Here is a 16947-nt window from a genome sequence, read left to right as displayed (position 1 = left end):
ACCGTACTCCAGCACTGCTGTGCACTGCAACACAATTAAGTGAGAGGCACGATACCACACTGCAATTAAACGCACCGCCCAAGAAGCACAATGCACTCTTTTTGAATGATCAACTTCTAGAGTGGCACCACGAAATACATTTCAAGTCTATAGATTAAGCGCGTCCATTCCTGCGGTCTCTGCTCTGAAGTAGTGTACAGTATACATGTATGCATGATCCCATGTTTATACAGTATTTCACTTATAAAGCCGTTTTAATAACCAACGTGATTTTCTTAACGTATGCTCGCATTGGTCGCCGCAAAATGCCATTGCTTAATAGTGTTGCTGCGTGTTAGCTTTGCGTTGAGTGGATGTAATTCCATGCCAAAAGAAAGAAACGGTTTATTTAAAAGGTGGTCAAGAGCCGCATAAAGTCAGCCAGTTAAATAATTGTTGATGAAGTAAAACGGCTCGGAGTGAGCCCAGTGGACCATTGCATAAAACTCCTTATGGGGACATTTCCCATTTTGGAACAAAGGGATTACCATTAAGATAGTTTATAAATTACTCTGTTAGGTTGAGTTTCACCTTCCACGGTGGCTTTGTTTCCAGTGGATGTTTTGTCCCAGTTTTGCCTATTCCTGTTATTGATGAAAGATTCAAATATAATTCTTGACTTAAATCTTTCGTTACCGAAAGACCCAAAGAATATGAATAAGCTTCAAATATATGACCACACCTTTGAGTTGATTTTGCAGTTAAACCATTGGTTTTACTATTAATGTATTTTATTCTTGGAAAGCACATTGCCGGTTCATGTAATATAAATGTGAAAATGTTGGATTTTTTTCAATGAGGCTTGTGAATGGTACATTGCAAATAAAAATGATTGTTAATGATGGAAATGGGTCCCGTGACTTCCTTAGTCATGGTTGATCTTCACGCGACCAAATGTGTGTGATGTGATGACCGTGTGTGATGTGATGACGTGTGTGGTGGGACCAACTGTGTGACGTTATCAAATATTTGTGAACTGATGTTCACATGCGTGTGATGTGTATGATGTGAGCAAATGTGTGATGTGACAAAATCTGTAATCAAGAAAATCCTTGGTGTGTAGTTGTGTAGCTTTGTCACTGCATTCCCACGTTTTGTGCATCAGAGCTACTCCTTTTAGCAACCAAGTCCCTATTGCATCACGATGAGATCATGCCTTGTCAATACTATAAATGTTTCGATTTAAAGCTTTCGTGACTGCAGGGATTCATCTTCTTGGTTCTTTCGGTAAAGTCACGTAGAAGGAAAATAATAAAAATAAAACATAATAAAATCATTCTCACGACGTTTCGACCACAACGCAAGCATCCGTCTTCAGGTGGAGAACAGGTCTGTCAAGTAGACAGTCATTCATGTCTACTTGACAGACCTGTTCTCCACCTGAAGACGGCTGCTTGCGTTGTGGTCGAAACGTCGTGAGAATTATTTTATTATGTTTTATTTTTATTATTTTATTATTTTCCTTCTACGTGACTTTACCGAAAGAACCAAGAAGACTATAAATGTTGCTTGGAAGAATTGAGTTTGACGGCCCTCGTGTTAATGTATTTACGTAATGTTGCTTCGGAATGTTGATACGTGCTGAATTTAGCCGCCTCACTGGGGAAAATAAGAAACCATCTTTTGTCTCATTTTCATGGAGTTGATGGTGTGGTCGGTAAAAAATGTTATGCTTTCCAATCAAGGTTGAAAGTGTTAATGCTTGAACTTTACTCATCTCTGTAGCTGGTGTAAAAAAAAATCTCCTGTAAAGTTGATCCTTCCAATGTAAAGGAAGCGTGGTGCACAACAATGGAACTCAACACATTCATCAATAACACTGCCTTAAAACGTGGCCTATATATTTTTTATTTTAGACCAAAGAAAAATATATAGGCGACGTTTTGGGCAATGGCCCTTCTTTGTAGCACATACATATTTAAGGCAGTTATTGATGAATGTGGTGTTTTTTGTCATAAGAACACCACCACGATATTATTCCTGGTTCTAAATTTGCACTGTAAGCCATTGCCCTTGATTCACATCCGATTAGCACGGTTGGCTACATACGGTGCAAAAGAAGTCCAACATACATCGGTCCATTTACTGGCAACCCAGTTTAGCAATTGGATAAACGAGCAAGCCACATATCCTTTTCACATGATCGTCTGTCCCAGCCAGCAAAGCCTTTTTATCTTATGTAGAGCCCTGCCTCCACCTTTCTCTTGCCTTCTCTGCACTGTGTATCTCAATTTATCTCAATTTCCCATTTTGTCTCTTTCTCTCTTCCCTCTTCTACCTTGCACTCCCTCACTATCTCTCCTTCCTCTGTCTCACTCTCTTCCTTCCCCACTACCTCACTCCCTGTTCCTCCCACCTCACCCTTGCTCACCTTATTTTCACATTTCTTTGCAGTCTCAACCTCTCTTCCCTTTCCCGTTTTCTCCCACTGCTTGTCGTTTTCCCTCGCTCTTTTTTAGATTTTGCTTTCTTTGTCCTCTGATTAATGCCATTTCACTCTCCCCACACCTCTACTCTCCAGTCCTTCCTTCTTTCTCCCCTGTTTATCTCCCTCAAACTCCCTCATCTCTCGCGGATTTTCGTGGGATACACGGGTGAAGGGTAGGGGGGGCAACAGCATGCACGGACAATGTTGTGGGATGCGGGTGAGCCATCATCGTGCACATGGGCCAGGAATCCAGTCAGTCAGGAATCCAGCCAGGCAAACAGGATATCCAGACAGCAAAACTTGTTTCCAATATAGTATGAAAATATTTTCTCCTCATGCAAATATCTTATTTTTTCATGTAGTTGCATTATGTGATAGTGAAATATTTGAGAAACACAAACTTTTTGAATGACTGATTACACAGCTGTGGGATTTTATGCTCTTACACTTTGAAGCTTCTTATAATGGCAATGAATGGAGTTGTCTTCTGTAGCCATCTTAACTGGTGTGAGTACCGAAGTTTGCAAAAAACGTTTCTGTTTACAGCAAGTGTTTGCTTCATGACAAAGTAGGTTCTGCCATTTTTGTGCTTTTTAGAGTATTTGAATTTAAATTGCCATTTTGAATTCTTCGTGGCTTTATGAAAGATCTTTTAAGGTAAGATTCGTTTAGAATAGATAATTTTAAACATAACTGGTCAGGTGATTGGACCATTCGTTCATAGGATTATATAATTCCTCAACATTTATTTACTCAAAATATGGAATGTATTTCTTGTTTGTCTTCTCATATATTAAATATATTACAGTATAAATGTTTGACCTGTGTGATTACTCCACTGTCTTATCAGCCTACCCAGGCAATCATCCAATTTAACCGTACGTGTGTGTGCGCTCGTGCATGTGCATCAGGTGCAGGAGTACGTTCCGGAGAAAGTGAAGAAAGCGGAGCGAAAACTTGAGGACAACCCGTATGACATCGAAGCATGGAGCGTGCTCATCCGAGAGGCGCAGGTTCACATTCAATTTAAACCCCTTACCTATTAATGAATTCGGGCTAACATGTGACACGTTTAGGCCACAAGGCATGAATGGGGAAATACCTAATACCATGCCTGTATTGGTAAGTATATACACCGAGCCATCTTGTTTTTGGTGACGGTTGCTATGTTGCAAAAGCACACTAAATTTAAAGAGATCACGCGTATAGCTGTTTGCCAATGTCTGACTTCAGTGCAAGTGCATGCAACAAAGAGAAAAATGGGCTTTCCCTGCAGTACTTTGTGGCCTAAATGTGCTTCACGTATTTGTGTACGCTTTGGTATTGTGTTTTGATATGTACGTGCATCATTATATGGGTTTCTCATTGATCAATCAACCATCCACATAGTGTGGCCATGTGTTTTCTGTATTTGAGTAACCTTTTTGAGTAACCTTTTGATGATTTTTCCGATGAGGGCGCTAAACGTTTGCGAGTTATCCTCCGCAGCAGTGTGACCCGGATTGTTTTTTGGCCTTCATTATTAGGCTGCTATAGTTCACAGAAACGGGCCGTTTGTGGTTAAAGTAGCACTATTTATATGACTGCAGTAAAATGTCCTGTTGTTATCTTTGGTTATGATAATTAACAGCGTGTTATGAATAAATCTCAATAGTCTTTCCATATTTTACTATTCTTGGTCAAAGCTTAAAATGGTGGCAGAAATAAATTTCAAAAGTTTAGGATAAATCCTCATCCACGATATGGAGACTGAAATGGTATGATCCACAGTCCATGTTACTCGGATCACAACTCAATAAAAATAAGTATAACCCGTAAAAACAAAGTTTTTCACTATAAATCCTTTATATGCGTGGTGGCTAGAGTCCTCTCGTCCTCTGGCTTGAGATGGCTGCCACCTATGGGTCAGATGATTGCATTGCACCATTAAGCAATTGGTAATCTATATATATAAAATCGCAAATCTGTCTGTCTGTGTGTCGCCGGACCATACGCAGTTTCATTGGACGAAATGTGAGGGATTTGCGAGACACGATTGGTCCGTTTGGTTTTCCACGGCGGTTGCCCGTGGCAACGGGTAGCGACGCATTCGCTGCGGGGTGGACGCCATTTTTAATTCCCGTTAAAAATATGCGCACGCATTAACACGCGACTCTGAGGTAAATTCATCAAAGTTTCACGTCCTCTTCACTCCCCCCCCACCCCAATGTGTGCAATTACTATTATAGGGTCGGTAGATAATAAAATTATAGCGTTTAGACAGTATTATTGTAGCGCGGGGGGGGGGGGTAACGGCCCCAGTACCCAGCCTCAGCCGGATGGGCAATCTAGGCGAGGCCGGAGGCTCTGCACGGTACTAGGCCTCGACACCCCACCACACTATAGGCCGTACATATTACTGCACAGCGGCCGAGGAGATCGTGGCTGGGGGGGGGGCAGGGGTAGCAGCCCATCTGTGTATATATGTAAGGTTATTAAGAAATATATTTTTCACCCGGGCAACGCCGGGTACTTCTGCTAGTTAAATATAATATTTTTGTCCTAAAAAGTGTAAAATTTTGGAAAAAAAATTTCACGAACATTAATTGTCACGCACAACGAGTCTGTGTGGAAAATGTCAGCTTGATTGGATCACGGGAAGTGGGTTAAAAAACGACCGAAAGATTTGCACGGTCGTAAGCAAGCAAGCGAACTTAATATAAAGGATTAAAAAATACACGTGTGCTTGGTTTTGGCTACACAAACAGCTTGCCTCATCAAACAACTCGGAAGACCTACAAAAATTGAGCGCTGCCTTGGTCCCTTAAAGGCCATACATTTGGTCTTGCGTATATCTGAACCTTTTACCCTTCCGAGATGTTTACAAATTTCAGAGTGAGTCCCGTTCGTTGCTGAATCTTGGAACGCGCATGTGGTTTAGTGTTAATTTTATTTGGAGAGGCGTAGTGGCGCCATTTTTTAAAACATTGTACTCACCGTATATAACTGGAGCGACACGACCGCACTCTATGATAGTTGGTGCCAAACTGTGCCACACGCCCTCCTGCGTGGCCTTGTGGGAGCCTCGGTACATCTTCCGACCTGAATATGTATCGATAAAGTAAATTTATTTTAGTTTTACTGATTCCGTACACGTACATCATCAGAACGGAAACGGAAGAGTAAAACTGATGACGTACATGTACGCATACGTCAATGGAATGGGAAAGCTGTTAAGGACTGCCCTGTTCCTGGTGTAACGTCACATCAGGAGGCATGGAGTTGACATTCAGCCACGCAAACACTTTGATATTTTGTTACATTTCCTCAGACAATTGAGGGAGATCATGCCAGACTCCTGAATAAGTCTGTCATAATTAAGCTGTTTTATCATGTGATGGCCACTAAATGCACCACAAAGTATTGCTTTGTACTGAGACGTTGTCACATCATTGCTGCTCTCTCGTCTTTCTGAAGTGTTGAGTTTGGTCTTAAATAATACATGATACAAGGAATGCAAGTTATTCGTTTTGTTTTCTGCATGTTTAGGGCACGTGGAAAAGGGAATTGTTCTATGAACCCAAACACATGTAAATAATCTATATAATAATATTTTTCATCATTATGGAGAAAATAAGTAACGGGATAATTCTGAGGAATAGGCAAATTTTACGGCAGCATTGAACATTTTAAGCGGGGATGGTAAAACTGAATTGAGGTTTTTTTGCCATCTGACTTCTCCGAAAATTCTTCAGGATGTATATTTAGAAGGAATTTTGATCTATAGGCCCTGACAGGAATTATAATATGGATAAAATGTTGATGCATTTCAGTTTTCATATATGACATGTTAGCATGACAGATTTGAGCTCAGGAATACATATTTTGACCTCATTGAATATTATGTCAATTGTCACATATATAATAGAGGTTTTTTTGGGTTAGATCGCGTAAATATGTCGTTAAAACCCGATACCACCCGACACAGCCAACTAGTAAGCGTTGTCATGTAAACAGAACGTGCCAATTCGTCACTAGTACAGCACGCTGGTGTGTTGGAGAGCCAAGCCACAACATTATCACATGATTGCATCACAGAAGGTAGTCTAAATTCCACGTTTAATACACATACCCTGAAATTTGTATTTCCTCCATCTGCCAAATAACAACATTTGCTGAAGATGTTATACAGGCGACCTCCGCACCCACAGCATTTATGGTAACTTAACATGACCTTTAGAAACATGTATTAAGTAAAAAAACATGTTTGAAAATTTTTAAGTACTTTTCTGCACGTGCATAACATTTCCTCTTCTCAGACATTGCGGAAGGTGAACTTTTTTCAAAATTTGAAGAAAATTCACCAAAATGAAGCACATTGTGAAAGATGAGCATTCACTCGAGGTGCAGCTGCAGAATGTCAGGCTATACTGTACATATGCATATGGCGGAAGACCAAAGCAGCGCCATTAGTCGACTCTGCGTCGGTAGCGGTCATAAGGCGGTCATAGATATGAGTTACTGTGGTGGGGGGGGGGCGGTCTTACTACAAGGAAGGTTGTAAAAGCGGGGGGGGGGGGGGTTTGCAAGTGGAGTAGTCGTAATTCGGGGGTTACCTGTATATGTATCTGTACCTTGATTGGCTCAGCAACAGCAAGGCCTACTGCCATAGTCTTGGTCTCAAATGTTTCAACTTTACTTGGATACTGCACTCATCTGCCCGTGGAGACTCCAAAATCAGTCCCGAGGAGCACCGAAGCCTAAACTATGAATGTACGCATCGTGAATGATTCGTTAAAGCAGCCTGCAATCACGTGCTGCATAAGATGATGAATGCCATCCGGCAAGCATTCCATAATGCTTGCATGATGGCGTTAGATAATGCTTGCATGATGTCATTAATATTTGGAGCACTTTACAGTGTTGTATGCATACAATACTATGTAAGTGTATTTGATACAATGTACAGTAAGGTCTCGGAGTACGCAGGCTCGGAGTACGTGGACCCGGCTCATACACAACTGATCCCCCCCCGATTCATACTTACGATTGTGACTCGTACTTTAGCTACACGCACAGGGCGGGAAGTAAGGAGTCAAATTGCCCCCCCGACATCACGCGAATGTGGATTTGAGGGTGTGTAACTGTATCGCCCGCGCAAGAAATGAGTCCAGGATTTATCATATACAGATGATTTATTGCACATATGTACATTTATATACATTTTATATGCACTCTTACATTTTATATCTATACTCTTATAGCAAACCCAAACTTAGGCGTACTCTTGACACCATACTGGACTGTTAAATATTACGTCATATTTGCTGGGTTGCACGGTGGACAATCAGAGGGCAGCGGTGCAAAATATGTTGTTCTGTACTTCGACTTTCGCATGTCCATGCTGTGTCCACCTTCAAGCCATTCCGACCAGCGTTGCATTGCATGGGGAGGTCCTCATTCATAAGTTGTTTGACAAAAGGTCTGCACGTGTACGCAAATTAATATTTAGTATGTCTAGGTATTCACGAATCATAGAGTATATGGATGTTTGTCTTCAGTTAATTTTGTTTAGACAGGTAAATTTTTCTATTTGTCCCATCTATTGTTCATACGCATTTTTTGACTCTACAGTTATTTTTTGTTATTGTAGAATAAAAACTAATTATATGAAGTCTTTTATCAGTTGTTTCCAAAATGCATGCCATTTTTTGTCAAGTAAAATTTTTAGAATGAACACTTTGTGCTTTAAGGTGGTTATTAGTCCCAGCCGTGGTGCATTAGCATGCATGTGAATGCGGTTGTAAGATTACACTAAATCTTGAACTCTTCCCCCAAAAGGGTAATCTTGTAAATTAGTCACAAATGGGCTCCCTGGTGTTAGTGCGGCTAGATGGGCTTTGCCTGTGCACAAAATTGAGATTAGAAGAGCTAAACTACGAAAGGATGATTAGGGTTTGGTGAAAATGGGTAAGACCTCGAGGCCAAACGAAGGCTTTTTTATCCTTTGGATGCATTTGGGTGAGGCTAAGATCACTTAAATAAGATTCGCCCGAGTAATGGGGTGAGCACTCTACATTGGTTTGCACAGCTGCTCTTTTTAAAATAAACTTATCCCTGCCTTGAAGTTTCATGGATTCTCTCCAAAGATTGAGTTCAACTTCCCTGCTATGAGCAATCCCCGCCTTACAGGGTCGCCATGGTGGCAAGATGTTAACTACCTCGCCTGGTATACAGGAGGTTGTGGGTTCGATCCCAACCCTGATCCCTGTATATTTGGAGTTTGCGTGTGTGTCCCACTCGTGGTCCTCTGGTTTTTCCCTCCATATTAAGAATCAACATCATGTGGATTTAGAGTATTTGTGTGCCGTACATTTCAACGCGATAAGCGAACTTCGTTGACCTATCATTTGTGGCCAGGTCGTTTCGGAAAAAAAGCCATACAGCCCAGTGGGCCTTACCTGGTAAAACATTTTTATTTACACGAGAATTTCCCTACACTTACTCCTCTGTAAACCTGGACAATATTATATTTATGAAGTCACCTCCAGTACACAAACACCACCTTATCGAACAGTCCAATGTTTAACCAAGATTTGCCCTGGACCAGTCTTTGTTCTCCTGGCTAAACGTTGACCAAGAGGTGTGTTACTCACATTGGGCAGGACATTTTGACGCAGTTTTGGGATCTATGTTCTGGTCTAGCATAAAAAAGGGAAACTTACTTGAATACTTGGGGGGAAAAAAAACCCTGGAAATAATTGCTTCACTCGGCATTTAACCTGCGTAGCTCTGAGACGTTTGTTACATTATGGGCACATTTCAAATGTAAAATTGTTGTTAAGCTCCCAGAAGCTGATCAGAATGGTTACCCGAACATTTTTGAGCGTTGGGAGACCTCAAATTACGTAACCTCGCAACAGTCTATCACAGCTGTTGCTTATTTCTCACGCCCCCAATTACATCATTGCATTATAAAACCTACCTACCGTTTACTTATTATTTTAGTTTCATTTGTAGTTAAAATAATTACAGATAAAGTTTAAAAACATATCCCTGACAGTGTTTTCACTTTTAGTGGTGATCACAGTTGACGATTCATTTTCTGCCTTAAGGTCAAAACAATAAGATTGTAAGAGTCACATTTATGTAAGTGTACAGTGAAAATGTCCTCATTTTATTTAAATTTCACACCTCTACATTGCAGCCAGATTTTGTCTCGTAACCAGTTTTATAAAATAATGTTTGCATTTTATCCCCCTGTTTCTATAATAATTTCAAAGCATAGCTGCCAAGAATGGACTGAACCCATGCCAGAGATGACAGTTTCCCCATGACAGTCCATTTTGTTGTATTCCAAAGTCGGTCAAACAAGTCGCCTTGTTAAATAGTGGGCTGACCTGAGAACCAGTCCTGTCAAAAAGACACGGACTACGGAGGGCGTTGCCCTCCTATGTCGTCGCACACCTTGCTCAACCACCTGACGACTAAGTTGTGATTTGAGAGCCTTAATATTAACTGGGCAACGATCCATAGTGCTCCTGAATCTCATAACCCTGTTTCGATTCCCAGAAAGACGATGATGACATGGGATTAGACAAATAGACACTGACGAAGGAAAATGAACAAGCGTTAAAGTGTATAGAGAGGCATGGAGAGGTGTGTGCTTGGATTTATACTGAAATCCAGATAGAGCAACAGGATTAAGAGAACATACAAGTTAAAATGCATTGATTGTGAAGAAAATAGTGGGTTTGGGCAGTACATCACTTGTGGAAGGGATGGTAGCTGATTGGTGAAACTGATGAAAGCACAGCCAAAGGAGGGAATGTGCCCAAGAAAATGACCACCATGGAGATGAAGTGATATCAGATTATCTCATATGCAGTAGCGAGATGGATTGTCACAGCACGGGACCATTAAGCATAACGACGACTTGGGGAAACCTTCATATAGCTGAGAATGAGAGAAATTACTAAATATTCATTTTGTAACTTCACAATCACAGCCTGACCTAAACCATGGTTACGTCAAGCTTTGTCTAAAATTGCACTTTAATATATCACACCTCATTCTTCAGGCCTGGACATTGCACATGTATCTGCCCAGTTGAGGATGGGGCCTTAAATGGTTGGTCACTGGGTGCTAGCATCGATTAATGAATTATTGTAGGTATGGCCACGATATATTGATCAAATAAGGCATATAAGATTTGAGCAATTATGGTTTGTGCAACCTGTTTGCAAATAATGCTACATTTGGACTAATTGAGTGAAATATAATCGATGCAACTAGACGTAATTAGATATGCATTTGTTTTAAATCTAATCGCTACAAATGTTGATAATTGATAAAATCATTGGGGGGGCGGTGGGCAGAGGGTATAGGCCACTGTTCTTCCTTGCATGGCCCCACGGGCCATTGGTGGCCTTTAGTACGCCCCCTGGCGTCCGGCCTTCAATAATACACATGTGAAAACACCCCCCCATCATCGTGCTGCTGTAAAACCTATAATGGTTTCAAATGTCTGGTGGCCCTCGCACTGATGTCTTATTGGCGAAAGTGTCGTCCCCCCTGAAAATTAGTGAAGAGAGCTGAGCTAGATGGTCACATGCTCACTCGGCACAGGGTGGTAGAGGGGAGGGCATGCCATGGGAGTTTGGAGAGAGGGGTGACTAGGATGTAGCAGGCAAGGCCGAAGACAATCAATGCTACTTTAATGGATTAGGTGTGAGGGTAGGAGCCAGAGCTGCTCCTTAGCCACGCATTTTGGGGTAGAGATGGGGCAAACATTGAAGTGGTTGTCAAATGTTGGATTGGTGCCGTGTCCCTTGGTACTGGAGTGGGGAGGATGAAGGAAACGCCACAGCTCGCACGGATTGTATATGGGACACAAGTATTGAAAGTGCGCGTGGGTGCTTTCACACGCATATAATGTGCACGATGTATGTCACCACAAGTGGTTCCTGATAGCTATGCTGTTTTTGATACTGGCTGTCTCTTCAGATAACACTGGTCTACAGCCAAAATGCTTCCAAAATGGATGTCCAACTTTACTAATTCTGGGTCACTGAGAATGAAAATGATGCTTACAATTGTTGATTGGCTCTAGTTTTCAAGATATGCTACTGGATCAGTATATACGACCCTTGACTTGGGGATTGCGGAGAATAAGTGAGTTATAAAAGGAAGGATTCTCAAATTAAACCAGAAATGACTAAAATGCATCTTTGACTGGATCTATGAATAAATCTATGACTGGGTTTGGACAATACTTGCTTTTTGAGCAAAACAATGAATGCTGCAATCTGAACCTGGTATTGCATCATATATGATATGAATTGCATCATGCTATTCCTTGAAGTCATGGATGATGCAATCATAACTAGTCTTACATCCCTCTACTGAACAAATTGCCCTATATCAGCTCTAGAAATCATGCAGTGTCGTGCTCTCTTATTTGTCAGTGTTTGATTTTGCAAAGGGACACCTGTTTAGCCCAAGTAAGCAGAGATGCCTCGTACTTGTATGAACAAAGCCGATAACTTCTGCTATGTTTGTGGTGAAGTGACTTTTGCATCATAAAAGCACAGTTGAACTATTATGGTTAAGAAAGCCTATCACCTTTATTTTGGCTACAAAAATTGGAGATCAGGACAAGATGTGGGCCCTACATATGCTGTTCAACACTTGTGTAACAAATCTTTGCCAGTGGTTGAACAGGAAAAGGAAATCTATACCTTTTGTGGTGCCAATGATTTGGAGAGAGCCAACAGATCATATCAGCAATTGTTACTTTTGTATGGCGCCTCCAGTTGGGAAAGGTGTTTCAAAAAAGAAAAAGTGACTGTGCATTATCCAAACATTCCATAAGCTATACGCCCAGTACCCCACGGAGAAGGACTGCCGGTTCCTGATGCACCAGAATACTTCTCACTTGAGTCAGACGAGGGAGAGGTTGAAACTTCTGGTCCTGGACCATCAAGGTCACATGACCCAGATTTCTTCCCATCCTCCTCTGAACCACACCTCATAACACAAGCTGATCTGAAAGACCTTGTCAGGGATTTGAAACTACCCAAGAGTAAGGCGGAGCTGTTGGTCTCCAGACTGCAGCAGTGGAATCTCCTGGCAGGTGATGTTAGGGTTTTTATGTTCTGTGATCATCAAAAGGATCATGTTCCATTCTTCATGGAAGGTGATCTTGTAGCCTGAAACAACATCAATGATGTGATGGCAGCCCTCAACATCGTTCATGATCCAGATGAGTGGAGACTGTTCATTGATTAATCGAAGATGAGTCTTCAAGCTGTTTTGCTGCATAATGGCAATGTTTTGCCATCAATTCCAGTTGGTCATGCAGTCCATATGAAGGAAACCTATGACAACATGAAACAACTTTTGAGGTGCATGAACTATGACCAACATCAGTGGCAGCTTTGTGGCGATTTGAAGGTTGCTCTCTTGCTTGGTCTGCAGACTGGATACACAAAGTACTGCGGTTTTCTCTGTGAATGGTGATAGTCGTGCGAGAGATTCCCACTACATCAAGATAGATTGGCCACTCCGACAGTCATTGGAGCCTGGGAGGAAAAGTGTTCAGCATCCACCACTGAATCAAGGAAGATTTTGTTAGCACCCTTGAGTCTGATGAAGAACTTTGTCAAAGCCATGGACAAAACACAAGCAGCTTTCAAGTACCTCCGTGGAATATTTCCAAGGTTAAGTGAAGCTTAGATAAAGGAAGGTGTCTTTGTTGGTCCTCAAATTAGTAAACTTCTTAGAGATGATGCATTTGACAGTGAACTGCGTGGCAAGGAAAAGATGGCATGGAACGCCTTCCAGTTAGTAGAAACAAGGCAGACAACTACAGGGAGTTGGTGACAAACCTCCTCAAGGCATACAAAAGCCTTGGTTGCAACATGTCACTAAAGATCAATTTTTTGCACTCTCATATAGATTTTTTCCCACCGAACTGCTGAGCAGTGAACGACGAGCCTGGCGAGCGATTTCACTACGACATTGCAAAAATGGAGAAACGCTATCAGTGCACATGGGGGCACCCATCAATGCTTGCAGACTATTGCTGGACAATGGCAAGAGATGTTCCATTTAATGAATACAAGAGACAAGCCAAGAAGTGCCGAGTAGACACTGAATAAGGACTAAACTATGTACATATATACGTAATAGTTTTTTGCCTTTTGTTTCACAATACATTTTATTTCTAACCCATTTGCTGATTTTTTAAGTGTTACATGAACAGGACAGGTGACATGTTATACTGGTAGGAACGAAGTGGACCAGACCACCAATAGATTATATCGTCCGTCCGTCCGTGTATCAACATCGCCCCCTACTGCAAACACTTGGCAGGACCCTACAAAAACCTTTTGACTCAGTGGGGCTTTCCTGGCTTAACAAGTGTAATAATACATTATGTTTATATTCTTTGGTTATTCGTTCCTACCAGCCCACCTCGCAGGGTCCTGTTCATGTAAAGTAACCATAAACACATGAAAAGACCAAGGTTTACAATTTGAGTAAAACTCTATCTACACAATATACATAGACGTAAATTGTAAATCAGTTGTTTTAATTGTCATATTTTAATTCAGCATATCAAAATCCATAATAAACACCACATCTAATCTCAGAAGCAGATGACATCTCAAAAATTGTAGACCAGTGTTATTCGCAATGTGGTTCATTAGACTGGCTCTGTGAGCCTTTGGCATTAACAGGCAATACAAATTATTCTAATGGTGTCTCCCATTGTTGCTTAGGTCTTAAAATTAGTATCTGGCAAAAACATGAGAATTCGGGAGGCAAGGGCAGTTTGCTGTGGTCCGTGCAACATTCCCCCACTAATCTGCCGATTTGACCCTAATGGGATGCAGCATCAGGTTAACATTAAATTGCAGATGCTGTCCTCTCATTGAATCTTGTGTGGCCCCCCCGTACGATGCAATGGGCTTTTATCGACTTTGCAGGAGTATATGCCTCGTAAAAAAAAGAAAAGAAAAGGAGAGTGTTTTTTAGCTTTTGATTAAATACCTTAAAGGAAGTTGAAGCCTAAAACAACTAAAGAGGTGTTATTTCACAACGTAGCTTCAAACGTTGTGTTGGACAGCCCTGGGGAATACAGATGAGTTGTGTATCTTGACAGAATTAAGAGGAGCTCAGTTTGCACTCATGAGTTTTACCTGCTCTCCCGTGAGGGGTATGTTGAATTGGATCGGGGTTGCGGGGCCGCGACTTAAGTTGTGATTAATAAACAATAAAATATAACCCAATAAAAATTGAGGCTTCCCCAAAATCTTGAGCTTTTGTGCCTGACTACAATAAGAATGATGAAGGAAAACGTTCAACAGGGACTGCATGTCAAGGGAACGTTTCCTGGTATAATTGCAGGCCACAAAGGAGAACCACTTTCCCTTGCGATATCGAGGCAGTCATGGTGGTCTAGGGTGCCACGGTGGCGAGATGTTAACTACCTCGCCTGGTATACAGGAGGTCGTGGGTTCGATCCCGACCCTGACACCTGCTGTATATTTGGAGTTTGCATGTTTTCCCCGTAGTCGTGTGGATTTTTCTCCGGGTCCTCCGTTTTTTCCCTCCACATTGAGAAACGTGCGTTTAGAGTATTTAGTTGTTATGCATTTTCACATGATAAACCACGCTTTGAAAAAGAGCTATGTAGCTCAGTGGGTCTTCCCTGGTAAAATTATAAAATAGTTTAATAGTCTAATTTTTTTTTATCGTTTGGTTTCTATGGAGCCACTCAATCAACCTCATCCATTGTAAACAAAGATATGCTTTTTGTTTGTTAATATCACTACAAGGGCTAGAATGATTAACTGACAAATTTATTTATATTGATTCTTAAAGTTCTTAATGCACTCAGCAAAAAATTGCAAATGTAAAAATAGCTTTTCTTGTGTCATCATTAAACATAATCCCTGCAGCCGTTAGAGACACTAACCTTTAGTTGAAATGGTTCTTCAATCGAATCATGACCCTGAAATTGCGAAGACATCGAATAGTCATGGAGAGCAAATTATTTCACGCACTTGTGTGTATTTATGTTGTCGTTTCAGTTACACAGCACGCTGATAATTTTAAATTCTAAGTAATCTGAGAACAAAAGTTTCTTATAACCACACACTCTTGCGACTCACCGCTTTATTGTGGATAGGAGGATTTGTCGGACATCGATGTTCGGTTGGTTTCGATAAAATACACCGAGGAAGTGTACCAAGGTGATTGTGACATTGAAATGTTCAGTCACTCCCGAGCATCTGCTGTATACAAATTTAGAATTAATTTCCAGTTTATTATAAAGGTATTTTCTTAAAAATACTGAAATTCTCTCAATCATCAATTGGTTCCATCAAAAAATGTTGAGTTTTTATTATATACATTTGACTTTTATTTGAAGGATTAGAGATAATGGCCAACAACATGGTTTTCCAAAATATATATTTTCACGATACACTTCATTTTTGACGAAATGACAATTGTCACAATTTATGTGTTTTACATTATTCTGTAGTGGAATGGATAAGTGGATCACCTCTATTGATTGAAAAATAAGAATAGTTTTTGCCCTTTTGCAAGGAATCAAGTCAGCATTAACCACACGCACTTGTGGTGAACATGCAAGCAAACATGCTTGTAATCCAAAGCACTCGTATATCAAAGCACTTCTATATCAGTTGTGATCACGTGATGCTCGACAGACAAAGCGTATACACGTACTACTCGTATTGCAAGACCTCGCTCGTCTATCAAATGAATATTTATTTTAAAAAATGTGCTCGTCTTGAAAAACACTCGTAGACCAAGTTACCCGCAATTCAAGGTTTTACTGTATATGGCATTGTCTTTAAAACTGATTGGCCTACGCCAGAGACGGGCTTCGTTATGGCCTAGTTTCACTATTGTCGGACCAGAGAACAACGCCAAAAGGCAAACAGTACAAAGACACTGCACGTATCAGAGCATTTATAGCTCGGAGTGAGCACAGGCTATATCATGGGCTACCTTATGATACCTCTATTTTTCATAAGTGGTGACTGTTTTTTTTTTACTCTGGGATTCCCGCCATCACGCTTATGCGCAATCATAATTTTATCTGTAACAATTTCATCAAATTTTATTTGTGGGTCCATATATATTGACACTTCCCATGTCTGCAACTTACTGAGCAGAAGTTGATACATTGCAAAAGTATGCACTGCGTATGATATGAGCTTATTACATGGACTAATTTCTTTAGAAAAATGTTTTGTATTTAGTTTGTCCTTCTCACACCCCCCCTCACCTCCGATTATCACAGTTGGCAACGCACGTTGCATACATACACTTTTAGAAATGTTGTTCTATTCGTTTTGAATGCTTCAGTTCTATCATTGCGACCACAACGCAATTCGGCTTGGTATAGCCACGACAATCTGCTCAGCGGTGTGTGGAGCTGTGGGGCGAGTGTTGGTCTTTGT

At 41.0% G+C, this 16947-nt stretch overlaps 1 protein-coding gene across 1 annotated transcript in view; it reads left to right on the top strand.

The window, feature by feature from the left end:
• The window catches only part of CSTF3 (cleavage stimulation factor subunit 3), a 51977-nt gene that overhangs the window by 1050 nt on the left and 33980 nt on the right, over positions 1-16947 (top strand). Inside the window, exon 2 of the mRNA XM_078607343.1 lies at positions 3379-3480. Within this exon, the coding sequence (XP_078463469.1) occupies positions 3379-3480 (102 nt within the window). The remainder of the gene's footprint in view (positions 1-3378; positions 3481-16947) is intronic.

This window comes from Lampetra planeri, chromosome 27, assembly GCF_965212315.1.
Source record: "Lampetra planeri chromosome 27, kcLamPlan1.2.h2, whole genome shotgun sequence".
In the NCBI taxonomy this organism is placed as follows: domain Eukaryota; kingdom Metazoa; phylum Chordata; class Hyperoartia; order Petromyzontiformes; family Petromyzontidae; genus Lampetra; species Lampetra planeri.
The sequence above is the reverse complement of the archived record's forward strand: the minus strand, read 5'-3'. Positions and strand labels throughout refer to the sequence as shown.